Source organism: Chiroxiphia lanceolata, chromosome Z (genome assembly GCF_009829145.1).
Source record: "Chiroxiphia lanceolata isolate bChiLan1 chromosome Z, bChiLan1.pri, whole genome shotgun sequence".
Classification (NCBI taxonomy): domain Eukaryota; kingdom Metazoa; phylum Chordata; class Aves; order Passeriformes; family Pipridae; genus Chiroxiphia; species Chiroxiphia lanceolata.
In genome coordinates this window covers 70,345,580-70,368,697 of record NC_045671.1, presented here as the reverse complement: position 1 = coordinate 70,368,697, position 23,118 = coordinate 70,345,580, and the positions used below count along the sequence as shown (strand labels likewise).

Below are 23,118 nucleotides of genomic sequence, written 5' to 3'. Positions count from 1 at the left end.
GCTGAACTTTTTCACTGAGAAGCTCACATTTCTTTTCCCTGCAGAAAAATCTGAGATTAGAAGGTAAACCTCTGTGATCTTTAAACTGCAGAGTGCACTCCTAAGATATAAGACACATAAATTCTACACAGCTTATTTAGACACTACCCACTTACAGAGTACACATAGTGTAAATTACATGACTAGTTTTTCACATTTGGGATGTACTTTTAATATATGCAAAAGGCATTTGCAGAAATGTCTCCATTGTGTTTAATGTATTCTTTGTGATGGCCTTAGATTTTATTGGACTTTAGACAAAAATGCTGCATTGTAATAAGAACTGTTATAGGGAAAGTTCTCATGTACATCTGAAATAATTAACTATCAAGCTGCAACCTGTCTGCACAGCTGCAATACAGTGTCTTTAAAGGTAAAGGATGCATTTCACACACTTATCTTAAGGTGATAAACAAAAACCCCACAGACATTTTAAATCTATAAGCATAGATAGTTTGACCTACGATTTCCCAAGTAGGTCAAAAGAGCTTTTCAATGTTTACAGGTAAAATTCTCACTGATAACACTAAGCTTTAAAGTGTTTCAATTAATTCTATCTTTAAAGAAAGGAAGAAAAAAGCTGCAAAGGCAGATATATCAACAAAGGTCTATGTCAAAAATCTATATGTATCACTATAATGTTCTAATCTCCTTATCCCTGTTTCACATCTGTTTTTTGTTTCAGGATTGTCACTTTTATCACAGGTCCCATGGTATCTGGGTTTACCATAAAAGCTCTCATCTCTTTTGCTTTCTTCTGGAGTTTTCTAAATCCACAACAACCCATGCCAAAGATGAAAAGCTGAAATATTCCCCATGATACAATACATGATCATAATAATAAATGTGCAATGGTGATATCTGATTTATATTTCATGGAATTTATACCTAATTGGCTTTAGCCTACATGATGTACAGTTAAGATTCCTTTTAATGAAGATATTACCTAAAATATGCTATGAACTGGTACACAATTCACAAGGCTAAACAAAAGAGCACAAATCCCTTTTTTCTTAAAGACTAACACAAATTTCAGAGCAAGTACAAATTCCCTAATTTCCAGCAGGGTATACCCATCTTTCATGATCATCATCTTAAGCAGATACTGGGGTTTTACGAATAATAACATTAAAATGCTGAAGTAGTTATTACACTTGCCGCACTCCTCACCCTCTGAAAAATCCACATAGATGCAGGAAAGTATTTGTGTTGTTACTCAGCAGCACTCGCTATGCTACTCGCCATTAAACAGGTGCTCACTACACACAAAATGAAACCGCAAATAAAAACCACAAAATTTATCAATACTAAACTCTCTCGTTTATTTTCAGTTTCTCTTTCAGACAAGAGCAAAAACCGTGCTTCCTAATCATTTTTAAAGCCAATATTCAGTCGCTGCTATCAGCAGTGAAACTCATGAATCAGACACAAGTCCCTCAGCTTTCTGTGAGGTGTAACAGGCTGGTCATCAGGTTAAAGTGACCACCTCTTCACATGCCAGCTACTCTCTGTTCTTATTACAAATACCAACTGGCTGTAGATTCTTGCAACCTATACTGTCCCATCACTCAGAGAGTCCCCTGGTTCAGCTTGTGCTGGTTCAGCTTGTGCCACTATTTTCAGAAATATCAATGCATTTTCAACTACTGTGAAACTACTGGCCTTTAACCTCCAGAAGAATTTAGTAGAACTGACAAACCAATTGCAAAGTGCTGAAATTAATATATTCAAACCCCCTTTCTTTTCCTGTGCCCAAGAAGCTCTTGCCTGGGTTCCAGCTGATTAAACCGTGGGTCAAAGGATCAAAAACTCCTGAACTTAGGAAGGATTTGTGACGAAGTAAAACGGGCCCCTGCACAAGAAGAAGCTGTGTATTCTATAAAAGGATAAAAAAAACCAGCAGGAAAAGACCACCTGCTACCAAGTGAATCATCTGGACTTCTTCAATGCTGATTGGAGCACTTGGTATTAACACAGGCCACACATATGATTCAGAACAAAGGACACTGTCTTGATGGAAGCACCAGCCGAGGGAACAGTTGGCTTGTTCCTCCAGTGACTTACCTAGCCCAATGGATTTTCAGCTTTCTTATTACTGTCTCAAAGTCATATAAAGCCATTTAATCTTCTTATTCTAGACAGGAAATCAAACATTTTAAAGGAAATTTATACATCACCTGTAAAATTGTAGGTTTGCTTATAAATGTCACTTGAATATTGAAACAGACTCAGCTAAACTCAACTTGCTAAGTCAAATCAAATTTCCCCTTTAGGTCATATGCAGCATGTATTATTGCTTTATTTTCACTATACCACCTAATTGTCACTGCTTAAGTCCTGTAGTACTGAAAAAAATGATGAAGAATTAGAAAGTCTAGGACAGACAATGCAAATTACCTCTGTATTTTAAATGTCTTAGATCCACAGAGCAAGTCCAGTCTTCTACGCATTCAAGATTTTGTAGAATAGAGGCTTTCTTACACTTACCCTTGTAACACAAATCCTTTGTCAGACTACATTTCTTTTTAATGTATTCCCTGCTACTGTTAATTAAAATAGTTTTAGCAGAATTGCTGCTGTTATTATTTTACTATTCTTATTTGAAACATTTCATATTTTTATCTTCTAACACTTGGAAATCTCTCCAATTTTCTACCTTTATTGATTCATGGTCATTTTTTTTAGATCCATCTGTCCCAGGGTCTACATTGTTTTCCTTCTGGGCCAGCTTTTCAGGTTCCTTGATATTCACGCCAATGTTTTAATAGAAGGTAATCATCCTGTATCACAGTTTGTGCTGTGTGATGATAAACGCACCAGCCTTTGACTGTTGCTTCATGAAATAGGCTTTACTACTAATTATCCTTGTAGCCACAATTGAATTCCTCTCTCTGAACATCAGCAAACAGAATTTTTACTGGAACTCTTTGTCTGTCAGATAAATTTCTGAGAGCTGGACTTTGGAGCAGTTGTAGGAAGTTGCTTCAAAGGTACCTCTTCCACTGAAAGGCAGCCAGCTTCACATGGAGAATGAAGTCTTAAAGAAGTGGGAATGTGAAGAACAACAGTAAAACATGTCATAGGACCACTGCATATAACACACTTCCTACTCTTTGCTATTTCCAGTTTGTTATTTTACAGTCATTGTAACATCTGACATTCAGCTTTTATAAAAATAACTTTTTCCATCTCAATTCCCTAGATCTAACTAGTTTTATCTGTTAATCTTTGATGCTACTTACTTTTATTAAGGCATAAGGCATACAATATGTTACTAGCTAGATACAGTGGTGAAAATTGCTTCACCTAAGTAATGTGCCAACAAGTTCATTACAACATCATGTATGCTTTCACAGTTTCTCATATAAAACCCCAAAAAATTAAGAACAACTTCCCCCCCAAAAAAGAAAACCAAACCAAACCAAACCAACCAACCAACCAAACAAACAAAAAAAATAAAAACCCCCAGCAAACTTTAAGAAGTTAACTGAAATTAAACATATGTTGTTCTTTTAACAGATCTATTGCTTGAAAAATGTTTGAGGGAAGCATAAAAACTCCAAATGCTTTTTTCCTGTGACCATGTTACACAGCTAAAATTACTCTGTAAGTAAATGTATTTTTTTACTAAGTTGCAACTATTGAGATTTTAAATATATGTCCTCCACAGCTTTACATCTATTAATCTGTCAAGTGTTTAGATGCTACATCCTTTCAAAGAGGAAGAAAATGAAAGGGAATACAAAGATGGTCCAGAATCTTGAGTTTACAGTACATGAAATTCCATTTTCTTTCACTTAAATAGTTTCATTTTCCCTCAAGAAAAGTATTGCACAATTACATCTTTAAAATCATAAATTCAAAATTATTAACATCTAAAGATTTATATTTATAAACTACAAATTAAAAAATGAAGACTTAGTACAGGCATGTTCTTACTTCTTTTCCTTATGAAGCACTCTGGAAGTTTATGATGAACAGAAAACCTACAGTGATTACAGGTGACTTAATTTACAAAATTTTAAAATCAAACTAGCATTTCTGATCCAGGCACTACAAGGCACTGTTGAAATGGAACTCAATGTATGTGACAGTCAACTTAAAACCCATTTTCAAGCCACATTGGGTTAGACACACTGAAAAAAACTTGACTTTTAAATTAACTTAAATCGAAAAGCTATTTTATTAATTTGCTACAGGTAACTGTGCAAGGATTGACTAACATAATTAAGAATAAAGACAGCTATTGGCAAACCAGACTTCATCAGCAGTGCAACTATTGTATGTTCAGAATATCCATAACTACACACAAGGCACACTCCATAACCCTTAAGAAGACAAATATGATACTTCCATCCTTAGATGCCTAAAACAACACAGATTTTATGGTAACCATGACTGTGTCACAAAAGACAACATCACATAGTTCTACCAACCCAATAAATTAATGATCTCTTTCTGATCATTTCTGCCTTCAATCAGTGGCTCCTACCCTTTATTCTTATCTCTCAAGTAGTTTGGTTTCTATTACAAAAGAAACAGAAGCCCTAAGAAAGGGCTAGAAAGCCTTAAATGTCTATTTAGTTCAGTGACATAAACAGAATTAATAAAATCATAAACTCATAGAATGGTTTGGGTTAGGAGGGACCTTAAAGATAATCTTGTTTCCTTCCTCTGTCATGGGTAAGGACACCTTTCACTAGACCAGGTTGCTCAAAGCCCCATCTAACCTGACCTTGAGTATTTCCAGGGAAGGGGTATCCCACAGCTTCTCTGGGCAACCTGTTCAAGTGCCACACCACCCTCACAGTAAAGAATTTCTCCCTAATTTATGATATAAATCTACCCTCTTTCACTTCAAAGCCATCCCCCCTTCTCTTACCCCATGTGCTTGTAAAAAGTCCCTCTCCAACTCTTTTGTAGGCCTCAGTCAGATCAGACATAGAATGTTAAAAGGGAAGACTAATGAGATTGTTGTGGAAAAATCATTCAGGATGATGACTCTCAATCTGCTCTGGTCAATATATGCTTAATAAAGCAAGATACAGAATTCCATCCTCTCTGTCTAAAGCCTAAGAAGATCCTGATCTGATTTCATATTGATTTAGATCAATGGCAGTGCTTTGATAGTAAATACAAAATTATTTTACATAATCAAGATTCTGAATTTATACTATGTAGAAAAATTCATTGCATATAGCTTTATGTAAAAAAATAATTTATTTAAAAATAATAAGTAATCAATGGAGCTAGAGATACTAAAGAGAGGAAAACTAGAAGGCCGTGTCTGTGCAAAAGTAACAAATTGGCAACCTAGTTTATTCCTCTTCACTTGCATGAAAAAATACTATAAATAGGAAGTCAATTAAATAAAAATGGAATTATTCTATTAAAAGAACATAGAAACTTCCCATACTCACAACTCCAAATGATCATCTAAAATCAGAAATTATTTCTTCGATGGTCTCTTAGTGTTTTGGCTTTCAGGTTACATATTTTGATCTGTCCTTATACGAGATCCAGAATTACCTTTTTTTATTTTTATGAGCTCTCATTTTCACGTAGGGTTATGTTTCAAGAAGCTGGAAGACACAGTAACAAATGGGCCGTGTCTTCACTTTGGTTCATGAAAAACACAGTGATCAGAGCTGCCTGTGATTCAAGCACAGCTACCACGTGAATGAAAAGAAATGACTACCATTACAAAAGGAAGCATTAACCAACTACTGAGGCTGCTAAACCAAAGGGAAAAAAAAAATTCAAAAATGTCATATGCTTGAGTCCTATGGTCAAATACCTTCATTTGGCCCCCTGCACAATCCTACATTAGACATGCATTGTATGTAGTTGCATGACTTCAACTCCATTGTTGGTGCAAGCACCAACTGGTGAATGAATGAAAATGCTTCTTGTCTGTTACCCCAAAATGTTCTGAAAAGCCTTACTTCATTTTGCTTCAAAAAGTATGCTGGAGCAATATTCTCAGCCAACCACAGATGGCTAATACAAGCCAATAAAAACTACAATAAAAATGAAAAGCAAGATAAAATTATATTTGAACAAGCACGATACAGACCTTTATTCGCAGAATTCAAATCAGAACTGACATAAATATCCATTTTCAAAACAGCCACTTAACCTGTAAACTGTGTCTATCATGTTTTTCTTACTAAGGCATAATGTTGGTAATCATTTGGTTTTGTTCATCAAGTACATGCTCCATAAAATGGAACATGACCGCTGACTTACTGTCAAAAAAAAAAAAAAAAATCACAACCCCAGCCGTTATCTCCTTTCCACAAGAAATACAACAACTTCTATAAAGTAAGCCAGGATTTAAAAAAAATACTATTCCGTAAAACTTAAGTTAAAAATTCTTTACAATGAACTGGTTTAGTGATATTTCAGATCACTTATTATGTAACAACATTTCAGCAGTTATTAATACTGTCTAAGAAAGTCTGTTTGCACAGCTAAACATGACCAGCTATAGAAAAAGGAACATCTACGGAACCATACCACCTAAGGAAAAAATCCTGGCAATTAAGACTCAGTGCTTGTAAAGATGTTTCCTTAGAACATTTTGATGTAATATGAGTAACTTCAGCAATTCTTGTGGAAAGACTGAAAACCACTTTTTGGGGTATGAATCAAAGTGCTACTACCTTTAACTAATGAAACTTCATTAAATCCGTTTCTTGATTTAATCCCATCAGAATGTGAAATGCTCTTTTATGCAGTAATATGCAAAGGATGAGCACTAAGTATGCTACAGCCAGTCCCATGCAGGAGACTAAAGCAGAAAATATCAGCAACTCTGCCTGTAACCTACTTTAGATAAAACACCTAGAATAGTACCAAAGAGACCAATAAAAGGGATCCAAGTTTAAATTGATTCATCCATGTAAAACACTCAGATAGTGCATACCAATGAGTTACCATTGTTCAGACCCATGTGCTTTCATGGTAGCCACAGAAGGACATGGCACAGTTCCAAAACCCGCCCCTGATTGCCCATAGAGAAATTTAATCTCTGCTAATCCTTATTGAAATATCTACCCACGACTCTATTATTTTGGTTTTCTTCTGAGAGAGGGGCTGAACTGCCTTCATACACTATTTAATTCAAGGCAACGCTCCACGAAACTCAGTTTCGTTCAAATCCGCAATTTGCCAAAACTACTAACTGTGGAAAACAGTAATTCAAGAAAGGAAAATAAAATATATTTAGAGGCACAGAACTACAATTCGACAAATCAAGTTAGTCCATCTGTAAAATGAAGTTATGCTTAGGCTTTTTATATCTCTGTCTAGAATTACATGAATCCAAAACAGGCAGCTTTAAGAGAAATAAACAAGACTCTCACAATTTTTTATAACTTTAGATTCACATTGCTTAAAAAGATTAAAAATATATAGAAGTCATATTCTTCTGTGACCCCATTCTTAACTGAAATTCATAACTAATTTTTTTCCAAACTACGCAGAGTTTTTTGTTTTTAACTTTAAACCTCAATTATCCTTTCCCTTTTTGAGGGAAAAAATATTAATTTACCTTTTTTTACAGACAGAAACTAAAGTTCTGCTACCCTTATGAGAGAAGATACAATATCTAATTATTTTTCAAGAACTATTATTTAAACTAAAAGGACAATATAAACCTGGGAGAACAGTTTTTTCCTTTTTTTTTTGTTTTCTTTTAGTTAGAGACCTTGATTTTATGTGCATAAGAATACAAAAGGTGAGCAGAATGGAGTTTTGATATTAGCATCTTGAACCACGTAGCATCAGTATGACTGGTCACTTTTAAGCAAATTTTTTTATATGAAATAAACAAAAGATTTATCACCCAACATGACAGACAAAAAAATGAATTATTTACTTTCATAACTTCCAATGCAAACAATCTAGTATTAGTAGGAAAAAAGCCCAAAACAACAACAAAAAACCCAAAAAAAAAACAAAAAAAAAATAAAAAAAAAAAAAAAAAACAAAAAAAAAACAAAACAAAAAAACAACAACAACAACAACAAAAAAAACAACAAAAAGCCAAAAACAAAGGGACACACAAAAAATTTGTTATTATGCTTCCTTAGATAGGTTACTACAGAAGAAACAGGTGATCAGACAGAAAAAGGGAAACATGCTAGAACTATCAGCCAGAAACTGGAAAAACAAGTTTTTTTATATGCCTAGTTGCATCCCTGTTAGTCTATAAACCCTCTTCTTATTTGAATTCCCTCACTCCCTCATGTGTTACTTAACAAATATTTGGGGTGAGGTACATTTATGGCGGAGAGGGACAAAACAGATTGGGGATTTCTTAGGCATAAAATCACCTAAGCAACTTCCTGTCTCCTAATTTACAACAAGGTTTTCCGTTCTCAGATTTTTCAAATTGCCTAAATTAGAAGAGTTTCATGCATAGCTTATGACAGAAACAGTTAAGAGAGCTTCAAGCTTAAAGTATTTCTTGAAAAAAAATTAAGCAAGACCGCAATTAAATATTAAGAGAGTATGTATCCCTTATCATGTTCCTTTTCTTTGCTGCCTCCCACCTTCAGAAGAAAACCAAAGCACTTCACACATGCCTTGAGGCAGAGCTACATCTGAGTTTTCAGGACATAATCCAATTGCCAGGCTAATCAGACAAAAAAAACCCCAAATCCGAGATCACTGAGAATTTTAAGCATATCTGAAGCACAGATATAAAAGATGTCATCATTCCTATAAAAGATGGCATTACTATAATGGCTGTAGCCATTACTTGGGCACTTCTCCCAGCCAGCACTCTCTGAAGCCCAGAGGGATATAACAGGACATTTACTTCGTACAAAAGCATAAAAAGTTGTCCCCAGCTGAATTAACATCATGTGCAGTAATATCTGTATTTTTCTTAACTTACTGCTATCTAAATAGGCTTGACCTGACTTGACCCAGTTAAACTTCTGACATATAATGAGAACTTAAGGTAGCACAGCTGAGATCATAAAACAAGCATATGCAATAGCTGGAAGATAATCACACAGAAACTTAATCACTTCACAAGTCAGTTTTGGGCACATTTCTACATTTTTGAACATAAAACTCATTCAGAAAATAATTCTAACTGAAGTGCTAGTAGACCCAAGAAAAACATTCAACAGCACAGGCTTCCAAAAATTTTACTTCTATTCACTTACGTGCAGATGCATGTATTATTAGCACCTAATGTTAGGATATTGATTTAGCATTCTAAATCAACTCTTCTACAATTAACACTAGAACTATTCTTCATTCTTTCCCTTCCAAATAAGATGGATTCCAAATAATTCCCTTCTTTGCTTATTTATACCATTATTAGAAGCATTAAAAATAAACAAGGCGGCCAGATTGTCCAGGCAACGACAGGTTAACAACAAAAGGTTAACTGAACTGTTAATGCACAGCAGGTGTAAATCTGATTTTAAAACCAGTATAGATGGTTTGGGCTATTGTTTTATATAAATTTGACCAACTACCGCCTGGATACACAATATAACACACACATGCACGTGGTCAGCCTATTTCACACTATTTTCACCTCTTCGCTGATTCTGCTAAACAAGAAGAAACCAAACAGCCCTCATGCTATGTCCCTGAAGTCACCTGTGAGACATCCAGGTGAGCCAAGGAAATACACACACTCTACAGAAGGACTTTCTGTAGACGTTTCATTTCTGCAGACTTTCTGCAAATGCTTCATTCTGCCCCAAATCCAAATGGCTTTGCCTCACCCCTTTCTATCCTGGTAGTTCTCTTTATCACCTTCAACATCTGAACACTACCTCCACGCGACTGTTGGTTTTCACAGACTCCTCACCGAATATTCTCACCTACCATAAATCCCGCAACTCTCACACCCAATGCTTTCTATTGTTTCCTCCCTATTTCCCAGCTCCCCCTGTTTTGTGGTATTATATCATGGAGATCGTGGATGATGCTCTTTTTTCTCCCTGCCACAATCCACCAATAAGTACCAAAATAATCTCCATTCTTGCAAGGAAACTTCTAAAAAAGAACAGTACTTTTAACATAGTGCTAAAAAGGAGAACATTTCTTTCTTTTAAAAATCCTGGTTCATTTGCTAAAGAAACAATTGGCACACAAATAAGATACGTCTTATTTCCTCAAGACAAAAGTCTTGAGAAAAATGTTAATTCCACTAATGATAGCAATGTAGCTGGGAGACACTCAGTGCTCTGTCTTTTCTTTTTAAAGCAGTTAACTTCAAATTAGGGGGTAAAAATTTCGCTAATTTAATTAATGAAATTACCCAGGTTTTCTGACTTACCATCTCACTTCTGTACCTTACAAAATAACCTTGATAATTTTATATTTATTTATATTTATTTATAATTTTATATATTACAATGGGCAGAAATCTCAAGTGACGCACAATAATCTTTTTTTTTTTTTTTTTAAATAAAGCCACTTTGGAGATAGTGTATTTCTCAATTATAATTATCACTTGGAAATATATTGCAAAGGAAGTATTTGCACTGAAACTAAGCACATTAGGAGAACAGTAGGCTATTATTAGCAGGATTGGAATCACAAATCAAACCTGTCTCAAGATGGAGTGACTACATGATTGTAGGATAGCTCTTAGAAGGAGAAAAGAATCATTACCATATGTTCTAAGGCATCATGGCCCAAAATCTCACATACCATGCCACAGTGTTTAATATTAGAAGAAACAGAGATAGTTATAGTTCAAAGGTAGTTTTGGCCTAAGTCAAAACTGATTTTCTAAATCTTTTAGCTTTACATTAACATTACTGTTCCTATGTTTAAAAGACTTATCCTTCTTATGAATTAACAAGAGTTCTCAGATACACAAAACAAAAATCCAATCAAATGATATCTCATCCAGAAAGACAAAAAGCAGCAACAGACTGCAGCATCAGAGCTCAGGAAAGAAAACAGAAACAAAGAGGTTTTATTCCTTTACCTTTAAACAGATTTTTGTTGTTTTATAGCTCTTAATGACAGTAATCAAACTTTTAAAGGGATGCCATCTCCAGTGGTCCCTTCCTTTATTAAAAAAACCCACAAAACCAAAACCACCCAAACAAAAAAACCCACCCATTCAACCTGGATTTAATAGTTCTGTTTGTAATCACCTTGTTTGTTAATAGTGTTAATAGTGTTCCATTTGTACATATATGCTTGGGTCTTCAGCTGGCCACAGTCACTTTTTGATTTTAGTTTTCTCAGGCTTTTCTACTGTGTATTCAGTTCTCCTTCATTAGATGTTCAAGGTGAGATTTTGATGAAGATATTTGAATATACCAGAGAGATTACAAACACAGTAGCTAAACTTTTGCTGGAGGCAAAAATGTGGCAGCTGTGCCTGTGCCTAAGTTTGCCAAAGTAACCTCATATTAACAGCTTGCTTTGTCCTGTTGGAGACCAGACTTCCTACAGGTCTTGGTTGCCCTTCCCTCTCCCACCTTCCACTGTGACATAAACCCAGGAGGAACAACCCAGTCCAGATTCAACAGAGACACTGAAAGAAGGCATTCTCCCAGGAGCATCTCCACATTTCATTGGCTCTTCTACCTTAAGCAGAGGTGGGAAGTACAAATTTTATTCCAATGCTTTATTTTCGCAGGGATGCTTGGTTTTGGGTTTGGGGGTTTTTTTGTTTGGTTGGTTGGTTGGTTTTTTGGGTTTTTTTTCTTTGTTTTGTTTTGTTTTATTTTTTTGTTATTGTTGTCGTTTTTGTTCCTGGGGGGAAAAAAAGACAAAAAACCCCAACAAACAAACAAACAAACAAAAAAAAACCCCAAACCACCACTTTCATAAAGGAGCAAAGCTGCTTTCTGTTCTGACATTTCCACTCATGCCCCACCTTACCCACCTATGTCTACTGAGGACAAATTTTACAGTGCCCATTTCAAGATGTTCAAAACACAAGTAAGGCATAAGTTAAAGTCAACAGATTAAATTTTGTTGAACCTGTGACCTCTCAGAGTGGGATACTCACAGAGTGCTCTCACTCACATATTTATTTCTGCCCCTCTCAGCAAAGTTTTATTTCTTTAACAAACTTGTAATGCAAGAGTAGGCAGACTGTTTGTATTTGTCCTCTCCTTCTTGGGTGGATAGAAGGAGAGAGCACGTACTTAATTTCATCCTGGCAGCCTGCAAGGATAATCCTATTCAATTTTATAATCCTCCTCCTACAATGTCAAACTTTAGCCTGTATGTATCAAATGGACCATAAAGATTGCTAACAGCCTCTTTTCTTTCCCCTTTTACAAAAAATTGTTGGTGATCTCCGTTTTCTAATGCTTACCACCAGCACAAAAGAAGCTGTAATTGTATCAAATTTCTTTAGGAAAAGCATCTGGTGTGGAAGTTACTCAATACCCATGTGTAACTGCAACATCACTGAAGTGGGGAGGTAGAGGCACTACATTTGTTTGACAAAAGGCTTGGTATTTAACCCATTGCATATTGGTACTGTATGATTCAGGATGTGTAACAGGGAAGTCACTCTCCGGCTTGATCAAAGCAGGAAGTCTATTTGAGAAGTCTCAGAGCCTTACCCCAAGAACTCACAATCTCTAACAGCACAGCTTCCCAGAGCAGTGTATGAAGTCCACGAGTTGCTTCTGACCACCTGCTTCCCTAGCCCAACAAAAGCAGGGGGCACTCACAAAGGCAAGATTTTATCCTGCACGTCCACTGCACAGCAAATAGACCCCTTACTGACACCAAACGCAAAGGGCCTATTCATCCTCAATCCATCTGACCCTGTGCCAGGAAAGGAATTGCAGCAGGTTAAGTATTGCACTGCCACTGAAAGAAGGTGTATAACCGAAGGGTTGTACTACCAGAAGGCAGAAGTTCAGCAGAGCTCTCCAAAACTGTCCAAGCTGTCCAAAAATTCACGCACACTCGCCATATCAGGCACTACTCTCACTGCAGGAATCACAAGGAAGTGTAACTAAGAATTATATTCATTGGGATTTTTCTCATATAAAAATGTTGAAACAGTGTGGCTAAAATCCCTCCCTAGGAGGAAAGATGTCAAAACGTATATTCAGCCTTTTCTCAGGCTGAATCCTATCCTAAAAAGTGACTCTGTGAAAAATTTAAGGAAAACTGAAATTTTTAAATTGATTTTATTACTATTATGTGTCCTCAATTGAAGGATCGTATGAATTTAGAACATCCTAAAAAATCTAAAATATTTTGAATCCATCCTGTGTCATTCCATTACTATTAGTTAATGACACTAATCTTCAAAACACAGTTTGTGTCAGAAGCAAATAAAATAATACATTTCCTGTAGAGGTGCTTCAGGAAATCTCAAATCTTACTGAAGTGCTATACAACCTTTCCATTAGCCAAAGAAGGCACATAGGTTTTTCATATCCTAATTTACTTCTGTTTTATAGTAAAAGTAGGACGTCACCATCAGAAATATTTGTTGAAATGCTGTTTTCCAGTGATATTTGACACATGCCTGCATGACACAGAACAACTGCCTGCATTTTTTTGCTGATGCTAGCAGCGCTGCTTCAGATAGTGCTCTTTAGGTGAAGTATTTGTCTATAATCTATTGATCAGCTTTTTAAATACCTACTTGTTAAAGGCAATGAGGCCTAATAAAAGCACCATACACATCTCTAGAAAGACCTTTTCCCTGGGTCAGATTAGAGATGTCTCAGGACTTGTTCCTACCCAAGTGACTATGAAAATGCACATTAATTTCAATTGCAAACAGTACTTGACACTGACTTGTTGGGTATTTAGAAAACTATAAATATGCTATTGACTGATTTACATTTTTAAGATCCAGTGATAATCAGACGAATTTCAACACTTCTCTCCAGTAAATTAACCCAAATGGCAATGCTGCCTTTTTTAGGCAGAACTCCAGAGATGTTCTGTCAGAATATGTGCTAAGCACTGAGATGAACAGCACAACTGGATGAAGCCGCATTGTCCTGTCCATCCTCTCTGCATACATTTGGTCCTCTTTGCACTTCCTGAAACTCTAAACTCACCCCATTGCTTTAGAAATAAAAAGCCACTCAAATCGCTTCCCTACCTAGCTGATTTCTACTTATTAGACTGCTTCAGTTAAAAGAAAAAGAAACATTGTGAAAACCCCACCTGACAGTACATAACCATACAGTGCTACCTAAGCAATTCAGTAGCGAGAAAAAATTACATTAATACCTCTCTTTCTGAAATGAAATGAGTAGGTGATAAAGCACACATCTGCCATGTTTACAGAACTATTTGGGAAAAGCAGTGAGGTTACTTTAACTTTCATTCTAATAATAGATGAAAAACCAGTAGTCAGATTTCTTAATTATAAGTCCACAGTAAGCTTCTCCTATAGCATGCTATAAAAAAAATTACCAGTTATATATATTACCAGCCACAAATAATACTGTTCAATAACATTTTATATTTTTTTTTTCTTATTTCAAATATTATATCCAAACACAAGCTGGCAGAGGAAACAACCATTTAAATAATTAATAGTCCAGCTCAGTCTCACTGCCACCATCAGGACTGTTTGCATCCTGGTATTTGGCTAACCATGAACAACAAGGAGGCAGTCAGCATACAGATGGGATAACCCCTGGAAACCTTTCCTTATTACTCTTCCTAGAGCACCAGTGCAGAATCCCCAAATGTACTCAGAGCAAATCCCACTGAGCTTCAAAAAAGATGGAAGAATCCACAAGCATTTTACCAAGGAGTTGGATAGGGCTGTCACCACTGAACTCTTGAGCTCTGATATGGCAGCAAGGTCAAAATGATGGAGTTTCTAGACAGTCCATGCATAGCTCCAGTTTGTAGCTTCATTAGAAAACATCCATTATGTTTCCTTCATTTTTCAAGGTAAGTTGCCAAATGAAGACAATGCTTGCAGTCAGGATATGGTTAATAATTATGTAGGAGTACAGCTCCCATTTTTCATTTGCGTTTTTGTATGATTTACATGGTATGTTATGAACCCCGTTATTATCACCCCTCCATACTGGTTTTGGATGAACAGCTTGAGAAAAAAACACATTACTGAAGCTCTCAAGAACTGAAATAAATGTGGGGAAGCTTCAATGTTGTGCTATATGTTACATGCTTTACCCTAACACAACCAGTGAAATATTCAAAAAAGCATCTCAATCCCATTTCAAGGGGATAAGGTGCCTAACATCTGCAACAATATTCCTCAGTCATTCTGTTTATAGAATTATCAGTTAAGACTTCTACACAGACAATTTCTTCAATTTCCTGATTATCACTGTCATGTCAGGTCTCTGCGCCTTGAGAGGCTGGAACAGACACCAGCATCCTGCATGGATGGTACAACAATTTCATCCAAGGCCCTTTTTTCATTTATTGAAGATACAGTAGTTTTTCACAAAACTAGCCCTACAGCAACAGCCATACATTTGCACTGCCACATATGACCCTCCCCTGCTCTCGATGGCCAAACCACTATATTTCTTAACGCTTCCTCCTGTGTGGCAAAATCACTATTGTCTGTCAGACTACACTTAATTTTCTTGGTGGGTAAAGAGATTCACTGAAAGAGCAGAATTGTGGAATCTAAGCTGCATTTTAGCCCACTTGCTTGACTTTCCCAAGTGTATGCAGCTTAGTAATTCTAACCCAAAATCTGCAAGGCTTTGATATGAGAGTACATCTAAGACATTCACAACTTATCTTCTCTGAAATGTCTTTATATTTAAAATGAAAAAATAAATTCTAATTGAGGTAACTACAATAAAATATTTGTAGGTTCAAGTTTCAATGAATTTTTGCATCTTAAAAAAGAAAATGTAGTTTGAAATACTGCCTGGCTCTATTTGCTGAGCAAGGCCTAGATGAAACAGGGTGGAATATGCAATTCATGTTACTGTGTTTTTTCAATACTCTTGGAAACTCAGCAACTTACATATGTAACAGAGCCCAAGCAATGACTGAATAAAGAATGACAAATAGCTTAGGATTTGTTATGACAACTTTGACATAATAGCACTGTGCAATTTCTCTAACTGTGCCTGACACAGCAACACTCTCAGGAAGAACAGCTGCTTAACTATTTCACCACAAACAAGACTGTGCAGTTGAGGATCATGACAACACCAGTCAACGTAAAAAAACCAGTTTCCAATTTTATTTGAGATACATAGAATACTTTATGTTCCAGCTGCAGTTTTCTGGATGGGGGAACATGATCTGGGCACATGCATGCTTAGATGGTCAGAGGGTTGGGAGCAAGCTGGTGCTCCTAGTAAAGTCTAATGGAATCAAAAATTATCAATGGGACTCTTAAGAAACCGTGGTCTATTTAAACAGTGAATTTCAATTTATAAAGCAAATCAGAGAAATTACAGATATGCAATGATGTACATCGCTTTTGAGCAGACATTTGTGACAATTATCTCCAACAATTTTTTTGCAGAGATTTTCTCTGACTTAATTTTACCCAAAGACAATGTAGAAGGAAGTAAAATTCTAAATATAATGAAGAGTACAGAAGTCAAATGCTTTTCCATAACACAAAATCTTTTACCTGGTTGCTTTGAAACAAACCGTCGGTTGACTTTCAATGTTTTTCTCCACAATTAATTCTGCTACCAGGCTTCGGAAAATCTGACAAAATGTCAATAATTAGATGCCAGCCACTTAGAGTTGTGTGAAACTTGGCGGTTTCACTTTGCAGGAGTGCAGGCAAATATTTTATTTGGTGTCAATCCACATATGTTCCCTCTCCACTACTTTCTGTTTGTGTTTTGACTTTTGAATACGTTCAAACAGGCAAATGAATAAGCAGTCAAAATTTCCACATTTTACCTGGTTTCACTTCATGGCCCTACAAATAAAAAGCAGGCAGGCATATCTTCATGAATCAACAATGAAACAAGTTAGATGTTCAAATTCAGAAAGAAATACAAGAAAATATCTGTCATGTGATTGTGGTGATTTACCACCATCTAGCCACCCAAAAAACCCAGGATCATGATGATGATAACTCTTCCTAGTGCCGTTACTGCTTGTACTCTATATTCTGTTAAGCACTGCAGGCGCATGCATTTATGATGCTATATAAAGGCCCCAAATGAGAATAATAGTAGCAATAATAATAGGTCTTGGTTTAAATCCTGTCAGCATTTTACATCATAACAGTTGCTTTCTACTCTTTGCATCCATCCCCAAATATCTTACGACTGTAGCTCAGTGGATCACCACTGCTGTTGTCAGTGTGCCCAGTTCTGGTCTTTATCTGGCAAAAATCATGACTGATGCAACAGAAATAACAGCAGGTGAAATTTGTTTTAAATAAGGTAGGTATGCCACAGAAGTAATAACCATTGATAAGGTCTGACTGTATTAACATTTCTGCTGAGAACATACTCACTGCATTCTTCTATGGAAGAACTGAAAGAAGCCCCAAATCCAAGTAACTACAAGTACCACATGTGGGAAGTTGTGAGGTAGAGCAGAAAAAGGCCAAAGGGATGAGAAGGATGAAAGAAAAGGAATAATAAAGTTTAGATAAGAGACATAAAATACTGGTAGAAGTAGGAAAGACAGAACAGTTTGAAAACAGAGATGCAGAAGACAAGGAAGATAACACAGATGAGAAAGATAATCTTAGAATACAGGATGGGAATGAAGAACAAATGGATTACAGATGGACTGGAGAAAAGATGATGATACAGGGAAAAGAAAGAAGAGTGAGGATGGAGGAAACTAATTACAGACATCCACTGAAGACCAAGATAAAAGATGGAGATGAGAGAACTTTTAAGAAAGAATGGTTTAAGAAGGAAATCCAAAACCGGAAATGTATGGGACTGAGAAACAGCAGTGTATCTGGAAATGGGATAAATAATATCACAACTGTACAGGATAAAGGCAGAAGGAGGATTTGAGAAAAGTTATGAGTGGGATAACAAATGTATGAATGGAAAAATGGTTAAAATAAGGATAAGTGCAGAGGTAGGACCCACAATGACATGAAAGAAAGAAGACCTTAGGAAAGGGATGGAAGTGAAAAGCAAGAGATGAAGCAGACACTTGGATAGAGATGTTGGAGATACCCCTGCATGCAAAGTCATCTTACCAATCCACCACAGGTACTGAAGGAGGCAAAGGAGCCTGGGTAGCGGAGGACAGCACCACTGTAGTAACAAGCTCTCTCAGGTTGTGACTGTGTAGCACTGGGTGGACTTTTGCCCTCACTCCCGAGCCGCTCCTCCACGGCAAAGCCAGGAGCCAGGAAGCGGCTGTCCCTCTTGAGCAGCAGGTACAGTTCCCGAGCAAAAGCTGGGATCCTCAGCAGCATCTCATCTCCATCCTCTGCAGGAGGTGGTGGCGGAGGGGACGGTGGTGGTGGCAACTGAGAGGCAGCACCAGACCCCTGGGGCAGGGGGGACCAGTGGTAAAACTCCTGAGACTCATACTCATCCTCAGTGTCCTCTTCCTCTGCTGCTTCCCCTACAGCCTGTGCCTGCCCATCCACCGAGGAGGAGACGGAACGCACCTCTCGGGAGCTGCCCGCCACTGGGCTCGGTGTGACAGGGGCACTGAAGGTGCCACTTCGGTTCCCACTGCTGGGGTCGGCGTTGCAGCCCCCACCACCACCACTGCCACCTGTTGGCTCCTGCTGGCCCGGGCTCCACAGTGCCGGGAAGACGATCTCCCACTCCTCAATTTCTTCCGAAGCATGGAGACCTGCAGGAAAGCCAGCAGATGCTTTAAATGAGTGGAGCACCCAGCAGAATCCAATGCCTGCCAAAAACCTACCCTATGCCCCCCACAACACGCTTCTTCTGACTCCCAGAGCACCAAGCATGCCACACAAAACACAGTGGGCTTCATTTGCCCCTTTCATCCCGTCCTTATACACAGCAGCTGAATGTGTCTGTGCCTGCTGATGCGTCTGGGACGCACCACAGTCCTGACACATTTCTCTCACTGAGAGAAAGCGGGACCCAAGCTGGGCAGAAGTTGAGTTTGTACCAGTAGCTGGGGATGTTCTTCCTGACCACCACCTCCACACAAGGAAAGTTACACTAACCCTTCCTCAGTTAGACAAAGTAACAACTTTTTCATATCGCTAAAAAAAAAAAAAAATAAATAAAAAATTGCTGGAGAAAACCTGAACAAATTTGAAAATTGTTCTCAGCATGTTTTGCAGGACCCATTACGATTTCCAAAGTTCAGCCAAATACAAACACACACCCCATGGCTGCACATTTGTGAGGGCACATACAAGTGGCAGTTGCATGCACATGGTGTATCACGACGGTCGTTACAATGAAACTGAATTAGAATCATTAATTAGCCATGACTTTGTATTACAGACACACACACGCTACATCACAGTATGACCAAAATTCCCAGCGTAAAAGCATTATGTTTATAAACATCTGAGTACACACAACCTCCACCGGACTGAGACAGGAAACAGTTTTATTTACACGTTCATCCCACACTCTAGGAACAGCACTGCCGAGAGAGATGACGGGGCTGCCTGTGGAAATCAGGTCCCGTACAGAGGAGCGCTGTGCACCCTCGCAGCCGAGGCGCGCACCGTCTGATCACCCACCGGTTACAGGGGGCGGGCACGGCTCTTAACAATGGGCAGGTACCGGCCACCGGCAGCCGCCGGGGCGCGGAGGCCGCCCCAAACTCGGCCCGTCCCACGGAAGGCGCGCACTTACCTGCGCCGAGCCCGCTTGACAGCACGCACAGCTGGTAGAACACGCAGCAGACGCGGCTCAGGCGCATCCTCCCGCCCAGCGCCATCGGCTCCGCGCCCGCGGGACGCCGGCCGGCAGGACACCCCGGGAGGGCCGTGCCGAGTCGTGCCGGGCCGGGCGGGGGGAGCGCCGCGGGGCGCAGCCACCTGGGCGCCCGCGGAGAAACTGCGGGACAGCGCGACCCGCGCGTCCCGGCGGGGCTGGCGGGCGGGCGGGCGGCGCGGGATGCGCAGCGCGCGGCGGGCTCGCGTGTGTCCGTGTGTCCGCGTGTCCCTGTGTCCGCGTGTCCGTGTGTCCGGGCGGGCGGGCGCAGGCAGGCAGGCGGCAGCGCGGCCCGTGCGCGCACACAGCGCCCAGCGGCGGGCGGGCAGCTGCGCCCCGGCGGCAGCGACCGCGCTGCCCCCGCCCGCCGCTCGCCCCCACGGGGCGGGACGCGCCGGGCCCCGTCCCGTCCGGCCCCGCCCCGCCCCGCCCGGGCGGGCACCCGGCGCGGCCCCCCTTCCTTCGCCCCGCCGCAACCCCGCCGCTGCCGCCGGGCCGCGGGCAGGCGCCCGGGCGGGACCGTGGGCGGGCGAGTCCGGGCCGCGACACGACACGACAGGACAGGACAGGACACGCGTGTCCTTTGCGCGGACCCCGGCCCGGACCGACGGCACTTCGCACCCCGCCCGCCCCTACCGGCCGCGTGCGCCCCGGCAGCAGGAAGGGTTCCCCTCATCCCCGTCTCCAGGAGGGCGCTCAGCGGAGCCTTTGCCTAAATTCAGGGAACGGCAGAGATTGGCCGCCTTAGCCTAGTTTCGTGTAATTTGATTCTAAGCTCCCTTTTGCCCCCACCACGCAGCTTTTCGTGGAAACCCATAACTTTCCACCCCGACCCTTGTCAGCAGAGTAAATGAGTAGTCGAGTGAAAAGCTTTAAACTGCACATGTAACCTCAGCATGAACTGCGGAAGCAACAGGTAAATACCTCCCTCTAAAAGCTGGGTTTTGTCGTAACTTCTGCTGCTTTACCTACTGTTGGTGGTGTCAAAGGTGATTGTTCTGCCTTAGGGGAAAGTAGAGCAATCTAGTGTGGTGAGGAAAGCCATCTGTGCCGTTAAGAGTAAGTTAAGAAGCTGCAGGAATTCTTTCTAGAAGTAAGTTGTGTAAAATGAAAAGCAAAACATACAAACAAACAAAAATCACGTGTTACGGCTCCAAATAAGAAACAGGTTTAAACTCCACAGAAGCTAAATGCAGCTGGCTTTTGCTTTCTGCTGTGTTCAATAGCTGCTTGAAACCTGTGCTGCGTGGGTAGGTATTCTCAACCGCCTCCAAACAGTATTTTTGATTTGTTGTTTTATTTTATAGGGGAAAAAAAGTTATCATACACTGTTCCTTTTTTTTTTTTTTTTTTTTTTTGCATCAGAGCCAACTTACACTAAGCAAAATCAGAGGGACTTAGTAAAAGCAAGATGAATTGATTAAGAAGAAGGGAGTTTTCAGAGAGTGTGAACTGGTATTTGTCGGATAATTAGGCAACCTTAAAATGCATTTAAAGTGAAGCTTTGTTTTCCCAAGTAAATAACAGCATACATACTAATTTACAGTGGAATTAGTTAATAGGCCAAATCCTGCAGCCTTTTCACAGCCAAGACTCTCCTTTCAACTGATCAGGAAGTGCTGCAAGATGTGGTTTATAACCTGATAATTACTAGGAACAAATCCTTATTGTATTTTTGTTAAAACAAATCAGTATATATAGACAACATGCAATGTCACATAGAGAACATCTCTAATGTGTATACAGTTACATCCCAAAATATATAAATGCACAACAAGCAGGAATGAGGTAAAAAGATATGGCATGTGTATCTCCTCATTTTAAAACTGTGAATTACTGTGACTGTTTTCAATCTGCTGAAGTTAGTCTCTTTGGACGAAATTCTGCTTCTCTTACTAACATGTATAAACTTAGTAAAAACAAAAAAGCATTGCTTTTAACAGTAAGGTAAGGAGAATTTGACCTTTTCAACACAAGGTGCAAGGGGTAAAGAGAGTAAGAAATAATTGAGAAATACTTTAGTATGTTTTACTTAATCACCAGCCAAAAAAAAGGAACATTTCGAACAGCTCCTCACATATGGATACAGGACAAGCTAAAGTCAACATGGAGCTGCAACGAATTTCTTCAGTTCATTTTATGTTTTATCATTTCAATAGTTTAAGTAAAAATGTAGGGGGAAGTTCTCTGTGCTTAAGTTTACAAAAGCTGTGCTATAAAACAGAGCCCTTACTGGTGTCCATTAGTTTTAACAAAGAGACTGGTCATAGGTTAATACTGGTAGACGATATTGTAGTCCACCACATGCTAACTGTTATCACTGTGAAACTAGTACAGGGAAGCCTATGTCTAAAACAATAAGAATTAAAGCAACAAAACAATGCTTTCATAATACAGTTATTTTGCAGAGAGAATAACATTGTATGCACTTGTACTGACTATTTTCTTGATCACAAAGTCATCAAAAGTCTTTGCAAAATAGTTTTCATTTTGCAGAATATATTGTGTATAGGCTGGTGTTAACTACACATTTGTAAAATTGGAAGAAATAGTATCTTCCAACTTTATATAGAGCTAAATGAAAAGAAACATCAAGTTTGCTCCAGTAAATTCTTAAAACTGCACTTCCTATCTGAAAGGTTGAAGCCCTTTGGCATTTTAAGGGACTCATGTGGAACTGTAACTGCATTAAGTACAGAATGTGTTAAATTTTAAAGTATATCAGTGATTCAGACTATCTCAGTGACATGAGAAAAAAAATTACAGAAAGTGAGGTAAGGAGTGTGTCCTCATCAGCCCTTCCTGACTGAGACAAATCACCCTAATTTTGTTGAAATCAAAAGAGAGTTGGCAATTTCCTTTCTTTTAGACGCCCCAATGTTATATTTACAGAATTCACATATATTTATTCACATATATTTACATCAGTCCCTTAGGGGCTGGCAGGGCAAGGATTCTCTCAGGCCCCACCACAGGCTGACTTCTCATTTCTTCAGAGTTTTCAGAGACCGTTCATGATCACTGATAAAAAACCACAGACATTTCAAGTCATCATTCGAAGACATCAATATCACTCTTCAACTTCCACAGCCTTCCCCCCCCCCATGTTTTTTTCTAAATCCTGCTGTAGTTGCTGTCTTACCTTATGTAAGCAAGGGCAGAATCCCTACTCTCCCCATGCCCCCATTTCACTCAGTCTGTTTAGAGTGATTTATTTCTGGGGATTAGGGTAAGTAGGGACAGATCATACTGTTGAATTCAAAATGTC

General features: G+C 39.0%; 1 protein-coding gene across 1 annotated transcript in view; it reads right to left on the bottom strand.

Annotated features, from left to right (window-relative positions):
- ADAMTS19 (ADAM metallopeptidase with thrombospondin type 1 motif 19) overlaps nt 1-19,854 on the bottom strand; it is a 141,592-nt gene extending 121,738 nt beyond the window's left edge. The window contains exons 1-2 of the mRNA XM_032676746.1: nt 19,770-19,854; nt 18,167-18,777 (exon numbers count right to left, since the gene is read on the bottom strand). Coding sequence (XP_032532637.1) covers nt 18,167-18,777; nt 19,770-19,854 — 696 coding nt within the window. The remainder of the gene's footprint in view (nt 1-18,166; nt 18,778-19,769) is intronic.
- Nucleotides 19,855-23,118: the final 3,264 nt, after the last annotated feature.